The sequence below is a fragment of the Athene cunicularia genome (genome assembly GCF_003259725.1).
Source record: "Athene cunicularia isolate RWA chromosome 19 unlocalized genomic scaffold, athCun1 chr19_part1, whole genome shotgun sequence".
NCBI lineage: Eukaryota > Metazoa > Chordata > Aves > Strigiformes > Strigidae > Athene > Athene cunicularia.
In genome coordinates, this window is record NW_020799124.1 from 4,890,764 (window position 1) to 4,910,931 (window position 20,168).

The 20,168-nt window shown below is 42.1% G+C and overlaps 1 protein-coding gene across 1 annotated transcript in view; it reads right to left on the bottom strand.

Annotated features, from left to right (window-relative positions):
- Positions 1 to 1,044: 1,044 nt before the first annotated feature.
- The window catches only part of EFCAB5 (EF-hand calcium binding domain 5), a 41,660-nt gene continuing 22,536 nt past the window's right edge, over positions 1,045 to 20,168 (bottom strand). The window contains exons 9-22 of the mRNA XM_026861757.1: positions 18,148 to 18,247; positions 16,544 to 17,431; positions 15,078 to 15,170; positions 14,463 to 14,677; positions 13,098 to 13,254; positions 9,505 to 9,794; positions 8,471 to 8,643; positions 7,512 to 7,740; positions 6,624 to 6,776; positions 5,275 to 5,378; positions 4,236 to 4,489; positions 3,423 to 3,652; positions 3,128 to 3,224; positions 1,045 to 1,621 (exon numbers count right to left, since the gene is read on the bottom strand). Of these exons, the coding sequence (XP_026717558.1) occupies positions 1,470 to 1,621; positions 3,128 to 3,224; positions 3,423 to 3,652; positions 4,236 to 4,489; positions 5,275 to 5,378; positions 6,624 to 6,776; positions 7,512 to 7,740; positions 8,471 to 8,643; positions 9,505 to 9,794; positions 13,098 to 13,254; positions 14,463 to 14,677; positions 15,078 to 15,170; positions 16,544 to 17,431; positions 18,148 to 18,247 (3,135 nt within the window). The 3' untranslated portion in view covers positions 1,045 to 1,469. The remainder of the gene's footprint in view (positions 1,622 to 3,127; positions 3,225 to 3,422; positions 3,653 to 4,235; positions 4,490 to 5,274; positions 5,379 to 6,623; positions 6,777 to 7,511; positions 7,741 to 8,470; positions 8,644 to 9,504; positions 9,795 to 13,097; positions 13,255 to 14,462; positions 14,678 to 15,077; positions 15,171 to 16,543; positions 17,432 to 18,147; positions 18,248 to 20,168) is intronic.

Sequence of the window (20,168 nt, forward strand, 5' to 3'; positions counted from 1 at the left end):
TGTGCACTCCCCTGGACAATCAGCTAGAAGATCAGCTTGGCAGTGCCACAAACAGCACGTTTCATGCAGAACCACACATGGTACACTTGCTGCCTACACGAAGGAGATAGCCAAATCCAGTCGCTTTGGTGTGTCCAACCCAGCAGATGGAGCTGGGATCTCCTTTGCCCAGGAGATGGCAAAGCCCCAGTGAGGTGCTCCCAGCCTGCCTTCCCCATGAGGCAGCCAGAGACACTCCTGCAGAGCTTTATAGATAAACATATTGTATTTACTCTGGCAGAATGTTATAGCTGCTCAAAACCTGGATGCATTGAAGGAGTTTTGCCCAGCTGCTTTCTCAAGCAGAGTCCAGATGATGCCACTCTCTTGAGTTTCTTGTTTTCTTCTTTTCTGGGAAAGGATGTGACAACATGTTGTTCCAATCAAGCTGTTTGAACCATTGGTGGTTTTTGGAAAGGACTAAGCAAACCGCATGATCCAGCCCTTTGCACTGCAGTGAGCTCAGACAGTGGTAGGGCCCTCTGCAAGCCGCATGCCTGTTCAAACAATCCCAGCGGGCGATGCAATGAGCCACGGGGCTAATGGGGTTTAGCTCCCAGCATCCCCTCACAGCTCCTGGGTAAAATCATTTTTCCTTTGTGTCTAAAATCCCAGCAATCCACTAGTGCCCAGAGCTCTTCCTGAAGACAGATGTGGAGCAAACTGCGAAATTACATTCCCATCTCAGTGCAGCTCTATCTTCCCAGTGGGCAAAGGAGCTTCCCACCCCGCCAGGGGCACGCACATGATGCAAGGAGAGGCTCTGGGGTCACGGAAGGGCTGTATCCGTATTCCCCATGCATAGCCAGGGTCAGCAAGCAGAAACCAGAGAAAATCACAGATGAAAACTGTCTGGGAGGATGCTCCTGGAGCTAGTGAGCATGGGGCTGGGGCAGCTCCAAGCTGGGGTGCTGTGTGAAGCACCCCTGATATCTGCTGGAAGGCAGCCTCCAAGCTGATTCTTTTTTTTTTTTTTTTTTGGCTATATTAAAAGTGTAGGGCTTTTCTGCAACACATTCAAAACCTGACAAAATGCTGATTAACAACCTTTACTTAAAATTATTCCTAAAAATGAGACTGCATCATGAAAATTTTTGCTGTGTCATTAATGAGCATTGTAGCTTGGTAGTCAAAGTCCCTCCGTCTCTTTTTACCCTCAGAATTAATAAAAAAAATAACAAACCACAAACAAAAAAACCCCACAAACTTTTAATCCAACTTCTAAAATTTCATAGCTGCATTAGCAAAATTGTTCCATTTAATGTTTTATTGCTTTTTCTTCATACTCCCTAGCAGACTTCCTACCATCTTAACAACAAATAGTAGCGATTCATAACACATAAAAAAGCAACAGGTAATTTAATAAAAGATGTCAAATACCAGAATCACTAAGGTTAGATGAGGATTTAAGAGATTTAATTAGAGGCACACTAGAATTTGGTGCCAAAAAGAGGCTGAAGATGGGTTGTTTTACTGTGCAGGCTCTTGGTGATCTCTGCTAGCGCCAGGCAGGTGTGTACCCAGTGGTACAAGTACTCGGCTGGAACGGAGCCGTGCTGCCACACCGCTGCTTGGGGTACACCTGAAACAAAGAAGAGCTGTAACTCCAAAAGCCAAGTCAAAACTGTCACCAGTGTTGCTCTAAGACTGAACAGAAAGAAGATCATCCCATCAGAGGAGCTTTCCCCGAGTCCCGTAATTCCACCCTGGAAAATGGTGATGCTTCGAGAAGCAGACAGCATTGTGACAGTGATGGTCAAGCACAGGAATGCTGCCTTTTAATTGTAATTTATCTTGTGGTAGGTCCCCTGTTGTACAAAGTGCTCTGCCATATTTCAATGCTAAACATTTGATAATTAAAAATGTAATGAGAAAAGTGCTCTCTTTTCCAAGCTCGGATTTGATTTAAGAGTAATATCTTTCAAAGCTCTTTTACTAAATGCTATTAAAGGTCACCACAGAATCATACCATTAATGTCAGTAGAGTCTAGGTTGTTTGCTCTGTTCTGTATTACAGCACATGGAACATATGGCCAATATCCAACATACACCCTGGGTGAACAGTGATGTTCATTTTAAAGGAATTCCTATAATTATGAGTTATATCTGTATTCACACCACCAGTCTGACACTACTCTCTCAGAATAAGTTCTATCCTGGGAAACCAACCTTTTGTAGCACACCGGCAGTTTGCCAAAGCTGTATTCTTTCTAGTTATATCTGCATCCCTAACGGGAGGAGGACTGGATGCCCTAGGCCTGCTTTGTTCTTTCCAGTGAATGAGTTTAATATATATGAGGAGAATACATGAAAAGGAACTATGACTGCATTAAGTGTTCACTGTTCATCAGTAGGCAAGGTACTGTTGATAAATATCCCCAGCTAAATTAACAAGTCTTATCCACATTTGATTTTTCACAGGCCTCTTAGTCTGACATTAGATCATCAAGGGAGAGATCTCAGCAAAAACAACCGTAATTTCTCTTGCAGAGATATTGCAAATGTAATAGCCTCTTGACTGCTCTGGCACCAAAAAAGCTCGCATTCATTAAAGGAAGGAAAGACAGTCTGAAAACCAGCTCCTGTATTATGGCCAGTGAGTATATTAAATACCTGGCAGATGGTGTTTACAAAGAGGAGGGCTCACACTGTCCTCCCACAGCTGTGTTGCTGTTTGGAGCTGGGTCAGTTCCTCAGGCAGGGCACAGAGGTCTGAAGTAGATTTCCTTGCCAAAAGAACCATCATTCTTAATATGTCTTTACATACTACTTGCCAAAACAGCCATCATTCTTAATGTGTTTATCTGGGGATTTACAATGAGATCACTTGTTCTGGTAGGTTTCAAAGCTGATCTGCAACCTTTTCCTTAAGGCAGTGAATTTTGATTCTAAATTTAACAGGTTGGCTTTTATTGACCAAAAATGACTGCAGATATTTAGTACCCTTTATCTGCTGTTTAATCTGTTGTAAAATCAAAGTTAATTTCTGAAGTAAGGACCTTAAAAGCACTCAGTTGAAGGTTGCCACTGACACTGTTTCATTGCTGAACCATGTCTGGTAATCTCACAATTAGTTTATGATATTTACCAGTGATGCAGTCCAGCAGCAGCTCTGCTTGAACTTGCACAGATGCAGAAGTTGGATCAAAGCAATAAATCTCCTGAATCAAATTATCATCAAGTTTCTGCAATGCAGAGAACAAAGAGTCAGGTAGCAGTGAAAACCTTGAGAGGGTTAGAGAATTAAAGATGACTAAGACAAGCATATAGGAAATCTGTAGGTAATGAATTATTTCACTGCCCATTCACCCTTGGCAAATTCCACTACATCTTCTTGGGGGAGGAAGAACAAAAAACAAAGCCTCAACATGTAGAAGTCTCACCAGTTTACACTGACTCCAGTTCTCAGTTGTCTCTGAGTCCTTCCAGTTTGGATGAAGAAGCAACAGCACAGCCTTAACTATGCTGTGTACCAGAGCTGGTGGTTCTACATAGCTCTTTATTTCAGCAAAGCTCTCAGCATCGAGTTTCTGGACACACTCACGCAGGTCCTGTAGCATGAACTGGTGGAATAGAATCCCTGCATGCCTCAAATCTGCCACACATTCTGCCTCTGGAATCAAAAGCAAACCTCAGCAAATCAAAAGCCCAGAAACATCTGCTACTCAAGACTTATGTTTGACTGAAAGGCTCTGCCCTCTTTATGATTAACTCTTTGTCTCCTTGCCTGATTTATTTGTATATAGCCCAAGTATCCTATCTATGAAACTTTTTAAAATGGGTATATGCTTGAGAAGGAGACAAAACTTGCCTCGGGGACAAGCAGAGGTCCTGAGGCCATGCAGGGTTCAGGCATGCAGGTAATTGTGTAACTGTGACATTCAAATGCTTCAGATCTTAGTTGGGACAGTTCTGAGGAGGATGTGCTAGATCCCTGGAGGCAACAAAGCACCTTGCTTCACGCTTTTGATTTCAGTGGGACTTGGGCACAAAATACCCTGTAAACCAGTCAAAACCCAAACATTCTGTTTAACTGTACTCTGCTAAGCATTTAGGTTTGCTCAGGAGTAGTTTACATGTACCGAAGGTTTGTATTTGCTTTCCATACTTGTTAGGAATGATACTTTAGATGCGGTTTCACTGGGATTCCTAATTTCACCCCTAAAAAACCTATCTTGGCTCTGTATGCACGATACCCAGTCCATAGGTTGGTTCTGCTTCCTCTAAAGACTTCTTCAGTATCTCAGAGCAGGCAGCTTGGGCCATCTTTAGCATTCTCTGCAGGTCTTTGTGTTCTTGAGGTGGTAATTTCTGGTGGTGTCCAATGCTGATGTCAAATACACCAAGAGCTTGTCCTGATAGGTCACGGAGAGGTACTGCAGTGTGGCATACTCCACAGACAGAAGTGTGAATGATCTCTGAACTCTCTATGCACTTAAACAGGTAATCTCTGAAATGAGAGCAAAGAGGGGAAAATGGACTAGACTTTACCATTCCAGATTCTTTTGGCAATTTATTTAGCTTATTTTAGTAAGACGCCATTCATCTCTTGTTGATAAAACAAAGGTATTACATTACTAAATCATTTATTTTCTTGAACTGAAATATGCACAGCTTTAAGTACCATTCAAGCCACACAAAAAGGAGGAAATATCATGGTGGAACACAATATTGCTTAGCCAAAGCAATTACTGAAAACCATAAGAATTTAACAAACCTTGCTTTAAAAACAATTTCCTGTTTATAACTGCATTAACAGTTGTTCTACAGAGTTTTATTAAAAGTAAAAACATCTACTGGAACAGCAAATGGCTGTTCAACCGACTTTGACGACAAGGATGATATGCCTGAAAGCCCTGTCTGTGAGGATCTTGGCAGTGGAAGGAAGCAGGTAGTTGAAGGAAGTGAGACTAAAATGGCCAGGAAAAAAGATTATTCTGAAGAGCAAAATGGTTCAGTGTAGGCCCTAATCCTGCAAACCTTTCACAGCAGAGGTAGAGCTTGTTTGGCAGCTCAGTTGGTAAGCATTAAGTCAGAAGTTAAGTTTTTGCCGGCCTGAACTCAAAGAGAGAATACTCCTCATCCTTTTCTAATTCACATGCAAACTCACCAGAAGCTTTGACAGTGAGAGGAGGGCTGCATTACCATGAGCTTTAAGGAACGTGGCTCATGCCTGATCCAGGCTGGAGTCTAGGACCAGAAGTAACTAGTTCAACTGCAGGTGCTGGAGCCTACCTTAAGAGGTTTTCTTTCCTGAGGAGAACAACAGGAGAGCTATGAATTTCTTTTTGTCCTGTTTTATCTATAGTAATCATCTTTCGCAGAGCGTAGTCCCTTATCTGCCAGAGAGAAAAGGCAGGTTTAGCTGCATCCAAGAAAGGAACAGCCATTTTGAAGCTTGGAGAGGGAGGAAATTGTTTATTTCTTAAAGGAAACTCCTATGTATGTTCAAGTGCAATGGGATGGTTCAAAGACATCTCCCAGCAGTGCTTGGTTTTATTCCCAGAGTGTGTTGCTCAAGATGCATAAAGAATGTGCCCTGGACCTCCCTCAGCCGGACTATTTAATCCACCTCAAGCTCCGCACTGAGGGACAACCACAGGCCAAGAAGAGGTTTCCCTTCTTTTTCCCATCCTCTTGCAGTCCTCTTTCTCATGTCATATTTGTGTCAGCGTGCCTTGACACGTGAAAAGCATCGAGGGGAGCAAATGACCTGGCTATCAGGCAGCTAACAAGGGAACAGCGCAGTGCCTGGAATGACCAGAAAGCTGCCAACATAAACCATCCTTATCAGAGGAAGCAGCTGAATTATGGCTACAGCAGATGTCATGCAGACTTTGTGATGACACGGGACCAGTCCTAAATATTGCATACACTTTCCATCTTCTTGACTCACTTGTATGTGAAATGACAAGCTTCCCTGCTGAACAACGGCAATATGATCTGCAGGGAGGGGGGCTGCCTTTCCAACCTAGCTCATCAGGAAGCAGCCACTTCCTGAGTTGTATTTACATCTTGGCGGCTGACATTAGTTCAGAATGAAAAGCTAACAAGGTTAGCTAGGATATTCTTTTTTTCCTATAAAATACCGTAATTTTGACACGCATAGAATTTCCACAGAAGAACGTCTCCCTTTGTGGAGGTCCCAGACAATAAAGCTTTAGCAGGGGCTTGCAGTGTTGGCTAACCTATGGATGGATGGATGGATGGATGGATGGATGGATGGATGGATGGATGGATGGATGAGGGATTTTGCTCTATTGGTTGTTATGCAGCTGTGAGCACTGATGTGGGAGAATATTTCCTTTTCCCATGGAGAAGGGGCTATACTAGCAGAGCTTTTGAATTGGTTTAAATAGGAGAATGAAAAGAATGAAGAGTGGCCTCCTTGAGAGAGGGTAACTTCCCTCTCTACCTTTGTAGCCCTTTTGTTGCACAGGCAGGCATGAGAATCTCAGACAGGCTTCAATTTGTGTGAAAAAAACACTGGGAAATCACAGGCAGCTAGCAATGCCATGTTCTCACTACAGCAGCCTTTCATCCCCTGAATATTACAGGTCTTTCCACTGCAGCAATCTGCTTACCTTGTCTTTGCCAGGCTCCACCAGGTACATAACTACAGCGTGGATGCTGGGTGCCCTGGGATACAGCCAGTCCAGAGCAGTAACAGTCATTTGTAGAACGTTTTCCAGGGTGCAGATAGAGTGGTAGGCTTTGCTGAATGCATGAGAAACTCCCTGTGAAAGCGGAATCCTCCAAATGAGCTAGACAGTTCCATTTGATTTGGGGAAAAAAAGCTGGGGAAACATTCATGCAGCAAAACGAAGCAAAATGGTCCTAACAAGTTACTTTAATCAGAACTTGTAAAGCTGAAAAGTGACTGTGAAATGTCCCTTATGAAATAATGCTGTAAAGCGCCAGAGTACTCGGGTCACAGCCAAGTCCTAAACTAGAAGAAGTTGTTTTTTAGTAGATATAGCCAAATTGACTGGGAATGTTGGCTTGCTGCGCTCCCTGCTGCCCAGATGGTGCATCCACAATGAGGCTGATTCTAAAGAGCATCCTACAGAAATGCGGATTGCTGTTGCTTATAATTATTCCACCCTGTAAAAAGTAAGGTTTCATGCCACTTTATGGAAACAAACTCAAATATGAGGTCCAGAGCTTCAGGAAATAAAAGCTACTATCTTTGGGCTTTGCATAAAAGTGCAATTAATTTACTAGTCAGGAGAATCTTAAATGAATTATTGATGAAGTGATACCTCATAATCAATTACAGATAAGGTGCTAATCCGTAAGACTGATAAAGTGTTCTGCTCACAGCACTTTCACCATATACAGTAAAAAGGGGCCCACAGTTCTTTTCTTAGTTGTACATCTTACGTTTACTCAGAACGAACATCTAAAAGTCACATGGTGCCTACACAGTTTTTGAAGAGTGGTCTAACAAACTGCTTTCTGATGGTGCCCACCTGATAGAAACTGATCTCATGGGTCAGAAAGATGGTTTTCTCACACTGGTCCCGAAGAGTGTCCAGCCCTAGAATGCCGAAGACTTTCCAGCGAGCATTGTGCAATGGCAGTACCAGGAGTGAACCTTTTCTCTCCTCCACTGGGCGGTCGTAGTTCCAGAAGTGGATATTTCCGTGGAGCTCAACTCTTGGAACATGGATTGGCTTTCCCTCATCAACAGCTGCAAAGCTGAAAAGTAAACTTATGGGTGGGTTTGTTAAGAGTAGCAGAAAACCTTTAGCAAAGCAATAAATACTGCAGCTTTGATCTCTCCCTGCTTTTTGACATCAGAGAAGGAAGGTGTTAGCTCCTTACTCTGACTACACCCAGAAATACCACATTTACCACTTGCATCCCAAAGACAGTGGTAATAAATAAGGCAGTTTTCATCCTTAGGACATTTAAAAAACATCAACTAATGAATGTAATGAAAAGGAATAGAGAAGCGAGCAGCAGTTTCATTTAATAGGTTAGAAGAAGCAATACTTAAGGGAAGAAATATGTCTAGCTTTTGGAAGTAGAGAGGCATGAAAGCTGTTTATAATGTAAACACTAGGGAAGGAAAGGCATTGTTCTCAAAAAATATCCCGTGGATGTAAACTGGTGTAAGGGAATTAATTTTTAAAGAAGAAAATGTAGGCCCAATGCAATAGACATTTGCTAAAGGATGAGATTTATTAGACTGTGAGCTAATCTCCCCAAGGAAAGGAGTGAAATCCCAAACAGATTTCTAAGTAGACTATGCAGAGTGTACGGGCATGTATATGATAATGAATCATTCCACAACAGTCCCTGCAGAGATTTCCTCTCTGCAGTGCTCTATCAACCTCTGTTTCCAGCGCACCCCAAACACTGCCTGGTAACCCTACATTCTGAATATTTTTGAGTAAAGGGAACAGTTATTTGCAGCTTTTCTTACCTTACTCCTTTCATGTCTCTGTACAGTATCTGGTTTAGAACATATGGAGCATCATCTGCAGTACATGCCACATAGTGTAGGAGAATCTGTCCCCGCTCTGGTGAGAGCTGGTTCTCTTCCAAAAGGGCAATATATGCACTGATCTTCTTGTTATCCCCATGGGCTTCTGCATCCTAGCAACCAAATGTTTCCCACTGCATTATGTACATTAGCCATTGGCCATTACACTTATTCCGTGTACTTAGCACTTGTCTCATTTCTTGCTGAGATGCTGTTCTGGGTCACTGATTTTGTGTGTCACGCACCAACTGCATGACATGTATTGCCTGTGCTGGGATCGGTCTGACCGGTATGCTCTGTTACAAGCAAAACCACTTGGTATTTTGATTGGCAAGGAAAATAGATTTCTTTTTTTCCTGTTGCTAATGGAGAGCAGTTCATATAAAAAATAATCCCTAACTATAACATGCCTAAGCAAAACTCCTATGGATTTCTTCTCCAATAGGAGATTCCTTTGGAAAAATCAGACAAACAAGTTCCAGAGTTGCTACATTTACATACCTAAATGTTGTAAGGTAAGACCAGCTACTATGAGAGAAGTTTTTCTTTGAGGAGGGCTTTAATGGTGAGGACAAACATCTAAAGTTACAGCTGCAGGTTAAAAATTAATGTGTTTCTCCACTACAGATTAACCATCTTTTTGTCCCAAACTAAGGCTGGTGTGTTTCATTTTAGAAGCTTCAAAACTAGAACTATGAATTACCAGATTTCATCTTCAAAAAGTGAGACATAAGTATCCATGAAATGCTTTCGGTATTGGCAGACCATGGACAAGAATTCTTGTATTGCAGGGCTGTGACTCTTTCCATGCATAACCATGGGCTCTCCTGAACATCAGCTAAGTGCAGGGAAGCACAAGGAACCCAGCCTCAGACCAGCTTCCCATGCTACCTGCACGTTCCACTCAGATGCACCAGGGTTTGAAATCAGGGTCACAGTCCCAACACAACTCTTGTGCTCCCTGGGATGCATACCTGGGAGAGGGCCTTAAACACCGCTTTGTAAAGCTGTTCCATGCTTGCTCCACTGGTCTCAGCTGCTTGCTGGATACTGTGCAGCCATTTCCTCCTGGCTAAGCTTTGCAGGCACTCCATGTGACTTCGTTCCACACTTGTGGTCAGAAATTCCACCAAATCATCAATAGTTTTATCCTCATCGTCAGGGAACTCAGAAGCAACTAACTCAAGGAAAGCCTGGAATGCCTTTGGGGATAGCTTCCCCACTCTGCTGAGCTGTGGGTAACGGCAGCAAAGGTGTTTCTTTGCTAGTAGGAGAAACAGAAAACAAGACAGGGACATTCTATTTGAATAAAAAACCCCCTGCTTTTCTTGTGCAAAATATGAATCAAGCCCTAAACTGACTTTGGGTGGAGTGCTCCAGTCCATTATTCTGGGTTTCTTCTAGCTGTCTCCTGAATTTGTCATCATGACAGGTAATCTCCAGCTTCCAGACTGGATGTACCTTTTCCTCTAGGTGCCTATTTTCTCACCTGATGAGAAAGAAACCTGTACAGCATTGCTCCTGTGCTCCTTTCATACCTCTGCAACATACCTGAACAATAAAGGCCAATGGAAAATAGGAAAGCTGCTTGGAGTTAGCAAAAATCAGAGGTATCTCCACATCAGAACAAAATTTTGTGGACACTTTGCAGGGCTGGTAGGACTGGGCTGCAGGTAGGCATTCTGCGTACAGTAATAGTAGTTGGGTCCTTACAGAAAAACTATTCATCAATCCCATTAAAAATGTGAAGGCCAGTGTCTACAGATTTCGCAGATCACTCACGTTCCTGGATTTTCCATGATGTACCATACTTTGCAGACATTACATTTCCCTTTTGAGGCTTTCCAAAGTAACTATCATTTTTAATTATCCTTCTTTAGGTGCCTTTAATGAATTACTGAAATAACGTTTGTATTGTGCTAAATCTCATTAAATGAAGAGCAAAGAAAACAAAAGCTCTATTGACGTCGCACAGAGGTTGGGGCAACAGTGCTTTGGAATCACCTGTCCTGCACCAAGTGATGTAGATGTGGAGCAAAAGGGGCAAGGGAGCTTTGATGAGAAAAAAAAGAGTTTAGAAGAGTAAATGAGTATGCAAAACACCTAAACCAGTGATGTGATGCCAGTTGGCTCTCAGAGGAGTGAAGGAGGAAAGATCTGCATGGGGGCTGCTCCTTCCCATTTTGCACAAGGCCAGAGAGCAGAGCTGTGCCCCAGTCCCCTTTTTCATGTCCTAGACATTGCAGCTAAACTGACCCAAATACAGGCAAATAAGCTGCAGTAGAAAGGTCTGGAAGAGTTTCCTTTTGCGTGGAGGAAGGAGGAATGAGGAATGCCACAAGGATCAGATTATGATGCCCAAGAATCACTGTCTTGTATCTACTCACTCTCCTTCGCAAACTTCCAATGTACCCAGAGGTCTGGAAGACAAGTTAAGACTCAGAGCTGTGATCCGAACAGACTGAGCATGAAAATGTGAATGCACCCCATCGGTTTCTATTCAGGGGTTACTTAAATCAGCAGGCAGTCCGACGGGGCTGTTCCAAGAGCCGCTGCGGCTGGTCCCACGCCCCAGCTCTGGGCTCACGGGGGTGCTCTTGCACAGCCTGTGGAAGTTGGAGGCAGCTCCCTGGCTTTGGAAAGCCGGGATTCCTCGGGAGCTCTGCCCAAGCTGTGCTGGCCTGATCATGCTCCTGGCAGGGCCTCTCCTGAGCACTGCCATGACTAACACTTTCATCATTTTTGATGCATCCTGATTTCAAATCCTGTTGGAACCGAAGAAGTAAAGGAAAGGGAGTGATTCGTCAAGCCACTACTGACTAGTGACCTGAACAAGCAAAGATATATAGGGCGAAGTGTGAGACTTTGCTGTTAAGCAGGGAGTATTTTGTGATCGATACATGCAGTGGGCTCTAAGGACAGTGTAATAGAAAATGCTTTGATTAATGATGCACAGGCAGGGAGCTGCCCTGATTGCATCCCAGTGCACCCAAGACACGGATGTTTATGGGAGCTAAAAGCCTCCTCCTTCCCCCACAGAAGTCAGGGGGCATTTTATCACCGATTTCAGCTATGGAAGCAGCAAGTACTAACTGGCCCCAATCATGGTGGAGCTGACTGCTAATGCTGTCTTATCCTGCCCATCATCTAAAGATCATTCAGTATTTTTTCATTTAATTTCTGATTTTCTGACAGAACTAGGATGGAGAGTTTTTTGATGGTATAAAAATGTTTGGATTTTCATCTCCACTTTCTCATCTCTTTGAAGAAAGAGATGAATAAAGACATACACATGAAGTTAAACATGGCTTGATCAGTTCCTTCATTACTGAGCCACAGCATAAAGAATTATTTTCCCCATTATATCTGTAATGTTACACTTTTCACTTACAAGGAAAATAAAATAATTCTACCCACTTTTCACCCTGCGTTTTCATCCAGGAGTGCAATGTCTGTGAGCCCTTCCCCCAAACCTGCTCGTTCCATGATGTCTTTGAGAGATTATGTTGAAGCTGCTAGATACAGTTTTATATTGCTTGTAGGTGGTATTGATTTTGCTATGCTATCTTTCTATTTATTTGTCCTTTAGTTTATGAGCCCTTCATGGAAGGGCCTATGTTCTCCCATATTTCTGAAGTGTGTTCTGGCATGCTTTGAATACAAGAGAGCTGTAAATTGCCAGTTTCTTCCATGGCTGTGCAGCCTAGAGACTATTAACTGCAGCATGCCGGTGTGCTCCCCACCCCTCCAGTGCCTCAAGTGAGCTAAAGGATAAAGAGATTTTGGTGGTTGCCAAAATGAGCGATTTTTAGTCGTGTGCAGCAGAACAAGCAACATGAAAATGAGCACGCAGATGAATAAAGCAGTCCTCTCCACCCAAGCACGCATGCAGACATGTTCTTAGTCACCAGTATGGTATCTGAGAACACCTAATGCCCACGTGTTGGTATGTGTGAGGCCACCAGACAGGGCCAGGTGAACCTGCAGCACTTCCGTCTGACTATTCTGTCAAGGACCAAATTTGCGAAGTTTATTTGGAGAAATGAACAGAGAAGTGAGACTTGAACTTACTACCTAATTCATGAGAGCCGTGCAACAGTCGGGATGGCTAAAGGCTATCTGAGACCCGTCAGGAAAACTGCTGTTATCTCCTGTGAGATAGAGTCCTGCAGACAGCACGGTAAAATGCATCTATTAAAAATAGCTGGATAACACTGATAGGTAAGACTAAAAGTGTAAACATGTCCTCAGGCTTTACATGTGTTTTTCACTGCCATATCACAAGTGTACATTGCATGTTACAGCTGAAATAATTTTTCAACACATCACAATGTCATGAAAGCATTGGGCTACCTTGCCACAGGAGGAGGGGATGGAGCTACGCGTTAACAAGTCGGTCTGGAGAACTGTTACTTTTCATTTTATACATCACACCATGTATGCTTATGGCTGCTTGCAAAACCAAAAAATGACCAGTGCTTGCCAACAACTTCACTGGCACTGTTGTTGAATGTTTTAAGGCCTTGTGTGTTGACATTGTTCTCTCAGAGCAGAGCTGTTTCCTTACCTTTCATCAAGGCCTCTTTTTCCATCCCTTCATTGAATGAGCTTAGAATAGCATCCACCTCTTCCAGGTCCAGAAACCCAGATGCGTTCTTGTCCCACTTTGTGAAAAGAGCCTCCAGAAGCAGTTTCCGTTGGGCCAAGTGAGAGATGCGGTGACCCTGCAACAGAGAAACAGCCAGTCTTTGAGAATTCCTGGACACTGATGCTCAGCGTCTACACAAATATGGAAAATACAGTATTTCCTGTGGGTCAGGCCAAATTGTAAGTACACAGCTCAGACCTGGACATAAATTAAACCTGGAGGATATTTGGAAACACTAACCACAGCTGACAGTTCGGTTTTCCCTGGCAGAACTGGCACTCAGAGGGTTATTGCCCAGGCAACAAATGAGGCGTGTGCTGGATCTAAGGTGAGATCAACCCAGGTAAGAGCAAGTTTCCCAGAATACAAATGTCTTCCCAGCAAAAACTAACTGCAACCTTGTTAGTAACACCCAAAGATGTGACAGTTTGTATCTCCGTACATTGTTATTTTGCTGGTGCTGTCCTGAAGCGTGTGGGCTCCAAGCAAATGCACGTCCAATTTGTCCTTTAAACCCAGTCTTTGCACAGCATACAGTGATAAATGGCTGGAGTGGAAATGTCTCAAAGGCCAAAATACTGGCAGTGTGTTTTGTGTTCAGTGTGAGGACAGTAGAGCCGTCAGATCCAATATCTCATCCAAATTAGGTCAGCAGCACAGAGGGAAACTAGAAAGAGGTCTGAGGAAAATGCAGCTAGAGAGGCTACTGTGGACAGACCCACCATGAAATATATTTGTACTCTTAAGGGATTCGGGGCACCTCGATGCTGTGCATGAGGATATTGCTGAAGGGGAATATATTTTTTCACCACATGGCCAGAGCACCTTGTAACTTAAACATGAAGAAGCATGTGCACATTGACATACAGCCATGCACTAGGCATAACCAAACACACTTGCTTTAAAATCCTCCCCAAAGCATCCACAGCCTCATATGTACATGCCAGTGCAGTAGGTCAGAGATCAAGTCTTGGCTATTATAAAGGTGAATAAGCAGAATGGAATGTTTTGAGCTCTTTCACAATTAACGATCAACCTCCTGTCTCGCTGAGTCCGGCTCTAGAACAGACAACTTCTTATAGGATGGGTCTGTCATCACTTGTAGAGCTAGGGAGGGAGGATCCATGTGAAAACAAAGGGGTAAAAGGTCTCTTGAAATAGAGGATGCAAGGCTGCAAGTGAATAGCTCTGCCAGCATGAGATTAAAGCTGACTCCGTCAGTGCCTGTAGGCATTTGCTTGGTTTTTGTTTGAACATGGGATCAACAGAACTTACAATATTTACTTTTTCTAGTTGTTCCATTTTTTCCTCTTCTGTCTGTTTGTATTCTTCTTTGATAAATGCAATAAGCCTCTCCACAGTAGGCAGGGAAGTGTCTTCACCAACAAATGTCTCCATGAGCTGTACAAACTGTGGCAGGTTGAGGCAGCTTTCATCAAAGGCACTCCTAGTATGAGAAGCCCAAAGGTTCTGAATGTCTGCCATGATGGGATGTAAGTCTGAAAGGCAGAAAGCACAGTCCACATGGCAGATATCAACACAGTCCTGAATCCTGCACTTCCTATACTGTGAAATTATGTCTAAATGACTCCATGCCGACTAAAGGTCTTAATCTGCTTATACTTTTCTAATGGTATCTCTTCAGATTTATGCTCCGGTCTAGCATGGATGCTATCATACAACCAGGTCAAATCCCTGCATACGGGTGAGCTGAAATTACTGTTACACAGCAAGTGACCTTCTGAGACAAAGAAGACACTGTTCCTACCTTGAAGTCAGCTTCAGGAATTAGTGTTTGGTTTTTTGCCAAAACTTTCAGCTCACAGCAGTACTGGCATGTCTGCAGACACTGCCAGCCACTATGTGCCCATGCAAACACAAAATTTTGTGACCAAATACCTGGAAATCTGGTGTTCTCACACATCCAGTCCTCTGGAATTCTCTCTTCAGAGCTTCTATACCTGCAGCTTAGGTCACAAGTCAGAAGGTCACCTGGTAAAGGATAAAATATACCTTGTAATGATATGAGTTTAAAAATGACACAAGATACAGCTTTTCTAAAAGCCTTTAAATACATAGATCCAAGCTATAGTTTCTGAAGTGGATGAAAAGGGTTGACATGAGCAGTCACCTGACCAGGGTACCTCCTGGCTAGTTTCAGCTGGAGAATTCTGTCTGTCTGAGTGTGCTGGATCCGCAATTTTAAAAAGAAATCTGTGAACCAGCGCTTACTAGTCTGAGCATCCTGCTGATTAATATGTAAAATTTACCTCTGTGTCTCTGGAGTTACCCTTGTTATCAGTAGCTATTTATTTTTACTGTCTGGAAATACTGCTTCCTGAAGTTCACCTGGTGAATGTTACATTTCTTAAGCCCAGCTACAAATACCCATATTAGCAAGAGTAATAAGATAGATTCTTTTCAAAGACAGGTTCAAAATGATACTCAGGCTTGTTGCTTCCATTCACCTTTCTCTCAAAGAGCGTCATACCCCCAAACCATCATTTCTGTGAGAAACTGAGAGATTCTGTGGGATTCTGTGAAGGTGAGAATCTGCTCTGAAGATGGAAGTACTACATGCCCCAAACAACGCTGGATGCGTGTCCAGGGACCAGCTGGATGACAGGTTAGTGCTGTGTACTGGAAGTTAACCACAGAAAGCTGTAGGTACCGGCGGGCTGTACCATCAGCTCTACAGTCTGTCACTAGACTGCTCTGGCATGTAGACCCAGTTCTTGCAGCATTTTAAACTGTGAGATACAAGGGTGTACTCACAGAGCACTAGCGAGGGAATTGGTCCTTCTACTATGTTTAAGAAAGTACCTCTTATGAAACACACAGTTGCCCAACCACAGCCTTCCTAGAACAAGGATCTTTGTACACAATTAGGAAGTATGATATTCCTTTGGAATCACGGTGAGAGATTAAAATAAATGATCTCATAATATGATCTCATATCTCCCTATGGGCAATCAGTCTGAAAAATAACTAAAAGTCATTTCTATATTTAACGTGCTTAGGCTTCTGTCTTGCTATACTAATATTGCAGAGTGAAACAGAACATAAAGTTTCTCCTTATTATAAAAATGCTGCTGCTTCAGAGAGTCCCTACTTGAATTAAAGTGTCTGCTCGGTGCCTTGAATACAGATCACCAGCAAAGTCACTCACCTGCTGTCCTGTGAGAGGAGCACCCTCTGAAACCTTGCTGAGAAGATATCAAAGCTTATGGTCTTGTGTATTCAGTAATCACTCATATGCTTTCAATAGTTTTGAACTGGATTAAAAACATGCCTAGGGTTAAACCAGTCCAAATGCGTATGTTGGAAAAGATTAAAGTCTGCCAGAAGAAAGGAGAGTGCTTTACCTTTACCCTGGTCTTGCAGAAGGTCCTCATCCTGCAGTCTTGTCTCTGAGCTTGTCTGTTGGCCAAACGGGCTGCCCTGCTGCCTAGAAAAACTCTCTGTTCTTGCAGGAGTTTCTTTCACCACCTCTGCAAGTGGAGCATCCTGCTCTGAAGCAGTGACATCCATGTCTGCCACAGCTCTGGCTTCTGAGGTCACAGTTATAGCTTCAGGTGTTGGTCCTGAAATTGTGTTGGTTGCCTCTGCAGTCCAGTTGTCCCCCTCCTGACTAACTTGCCCTTCTGATCCAGATTCTTTGTCCCAGACACTATAATCTTCTTCCCTATCTGTTTCTGTGTCAGGCTCTCTACCCAGGCTAAATTGCTCTTCCTCCACCTGTTTTTCAGATCTAGGTTCTCCATCTCTGCTGAGACTGTACCCAGTAGGGGCTGATCCTGGGAAAGCTTCCTCCTGTCTGTCTGCACTTGCAGACTCAGTTTGCCTCTCCATTTTGATGGCTTCACGGAAACTGGATTTTTCACTATCTATTGTACTTCCATCCAAATCACTAGCTGCAAAATCAGTGCTTTTCACTGCTGATGCGACGTCCTCACCTTCCTTTCTCACTTCAGCATCACTTGATTCTGCTGCTTGGTTTTCTTCCTTAGAAGTTCCTCCAGCCTCAGCTTCACTCATGCCCATTTGTACAAAAAGACCTTCTCTGACACTAGTTTTCACTCTAGATGTGCCTTGTTTATTATCATCTACCGGTCCACATGCTAAAATTTCTCCCTCAGAAATTCCTGTTTGAGACAAAACTAACTTTTCCCTGAGTTCCTCACACACTTCCTGGTCATCAAGGCCTCCCCATAAATCCATAAGCTCAATCTCTTGCAGCTCAATTATTGGCCCTAAAATAGAAAAAAAATACTGATAAGTTAACAGTTTGCATTCATTTTATGTACTTTGGTATTGCATAAGAAAATTTTAAAAGAAAATAGGTGTTCCCAAGCAAACATAAACTATCAAAAGGAACCTTCTGTGCATCTCAGAAACACAAAACTTCAGAATAATGCCTTTGCCTGCAGAGAACTGCATTTGTTATTGTGTATTACACCATATTTCTTTTGAAATAAACGTTTCGTATTTCTTCATACTAAGAAGGAAAGCTGTAATTTGACTTGCATTTGATCTTAGCAATTAATTAATGTCCAATATCTTAAAAATACTTTACTTTCATGTAGATGATTCTCTGTGTTTTTTTCTTTATCTTTCCAACTTCCTGCAGAAATTTTAATGTAAACACAAATTTAACTCATAATATTGCCCAGTAAAGGAAGAACAATGTTTCTGGGGAAAAGTAGTCTTTCTTTAATCCTATTTTTCCAAACAGTACTTCAGAATTTTGTAGTAAGGAAAAGTTTTGGATGCTGAAGTATTTCTGAACATTGCACCACGGTTTGCAAAACATGTTTGCAAATTATGGTGTATAGGTCACAGCATTCATTTAGGTCCTTTTTTTAGGCTCTGTCCATTTCTGGTAACAATTATAAAATATATATGAACTATATAACATCATGTGGCCTCCTAGTGTTTAAACCACAATTGAAACATCCCATATACTTACACTGTCTTGGGTTACAGAATCCCCTCTTGGCAATCACAGGGCTTCTTTCATAGAAGTCTACCAGTAGGGCAAGTATTTTTTGTCTGTCTAAGAGACCAACCTCGACAGAAAGATTACAATTATTGTTATTTTCCTGTGGGTCTTAGAACTTACATCAACGTTTTCAGCACTACAAAGGCACCATTAGCTAAGAATTATCTGTGACTGAAAATGATCTATTACCAGAACATCAGTACGAATTTCAAAGAAGTTAATTTGTTTCATTGAGGCAAAAATTTCTTCTCAGCCCTTAGCTGGAACTCCTCACACATATCTCTTTGCAGGCACATCCTCTTGCTTTATTCTTGGCAAATTAGAGTTGGATGATTGTAACCACTTTTGCCAAGGGAGTTCTTCATGTAAAGATCAAAGCTTCAACATTTCACACTTTCAGGACAGATATTGAATGCCTGACAGTACTATGACAGAATTTTCACCTATTATGGCCTGTGCTATACAATGTTAGTGACTGCACATTGTAGTTTGGTTTTTTGCCCCATCATTTCCTTTGAAGCACGATGTATTGGCAACTGCCTGGGAAAATAACTAGTCCAAAAATCTGAGCTATTATGACAACCTCCCTAATTTCCTTTAAAAATTCATACACATCTGACCACAGTGGGGAGAGAGGTATCCGTAGTTCTAGCACAGAGGAACATACAGAGTTTATTACATCCTTGTTGCTCAGGGTGAGTATATATAGACAATAAAACCAGGAAAAGACAATTTAATGGGTCATTTCAATCAGGAAATTTTGAGTTTAAAAAGTAAAATGAATCTAAATGATTGCAAGTTTTCCATTTTATGATTAATTCCTGTTGTCGTTATTTAAATCCTGCCACCTTTGTAATCTCCCTCGCTTTAGTGAAACACAGTAGTTAATTAGAGAACAGATTTACTTAAATTCATTATTTGTAGGAAGTAGCTTTCCAACTGAATTATTGATTTCCTTTTCACATTCTGCTCTTAGAGTAAAGACTACAAAATGTGAGATTCACCAAGCTTTTAATTCTCTGTGACCTTTCCTGCCCTTAGTTTGAAGAAGTTTGCTGCTCTTTTCTGGAAATGAGCTCAAGATGATCACATTGTTTATATTCTAAAAGCGTAATTAATGGCATCAATGTTTAGGAACAGAGGATCTGAAAACAATAGAGATACTCATCACTTAGTGGAGAAGTGCCTCCCAAGGAAGCTAATACTGAAAATTAAGTGAATAAATCACATTTTCCGATACTGCAACTCCTTTCCTCTAAACAGAATTGAAAGCTTTTGCACATCCTGAGGAAAGGATCAGAGCTGAAATGTAACCTATCATCCAGTCCAGTTTTCACACTCCTGGAACTTAATTCCTGCTGGTAAAAAAATGCTGGAAATGATAGGTGAATTTCAGCCATGTGTGGGTTGGGAACAACAAATGTCATCACATAGTCTGTCCCTAAACATACAAGATGTCGGCCCCGATTCCCAGTATCTTCATCTTCCTGACATTAATATCCAAATATCCTGCGTGCTCCCATGCAAACATTTCTTTATACTCTGTTTTTCAGTTGAATATATCAGATCGGATTCCGCATCCATTTAGTAGATACACAAACACAGCATGTTTTTCTGAAGATGTTACCAGATCACAGCGTCATATATGGATTCTCCATTCAGTATTTACATTGCACACACTTAATTTTCCCTTTAAATTTCCTCAATTGTTACTTGTCACAATAGTCTGGTTGCCTTGAAGCTGTCAGCACTAATGCAAAGTTTTGTTTTATTAAAAAGGCAAATGAATGAATGAAGTAGTATTAAAAAGAAAATAAAAATGTTGCTTCAGAATTCAGATACTTTTTTTTTAATGTTAAAGTAATATATTTGAAGGATTTAGATAACCGATTCTAGAAGCGTTTTTGTTGTGGGGCTTTGTGATTTGATTTTTAGATGTTGTTAGACACAGTAAATACCTTTTCAGAAATGACTAAGGATGAAGCAGG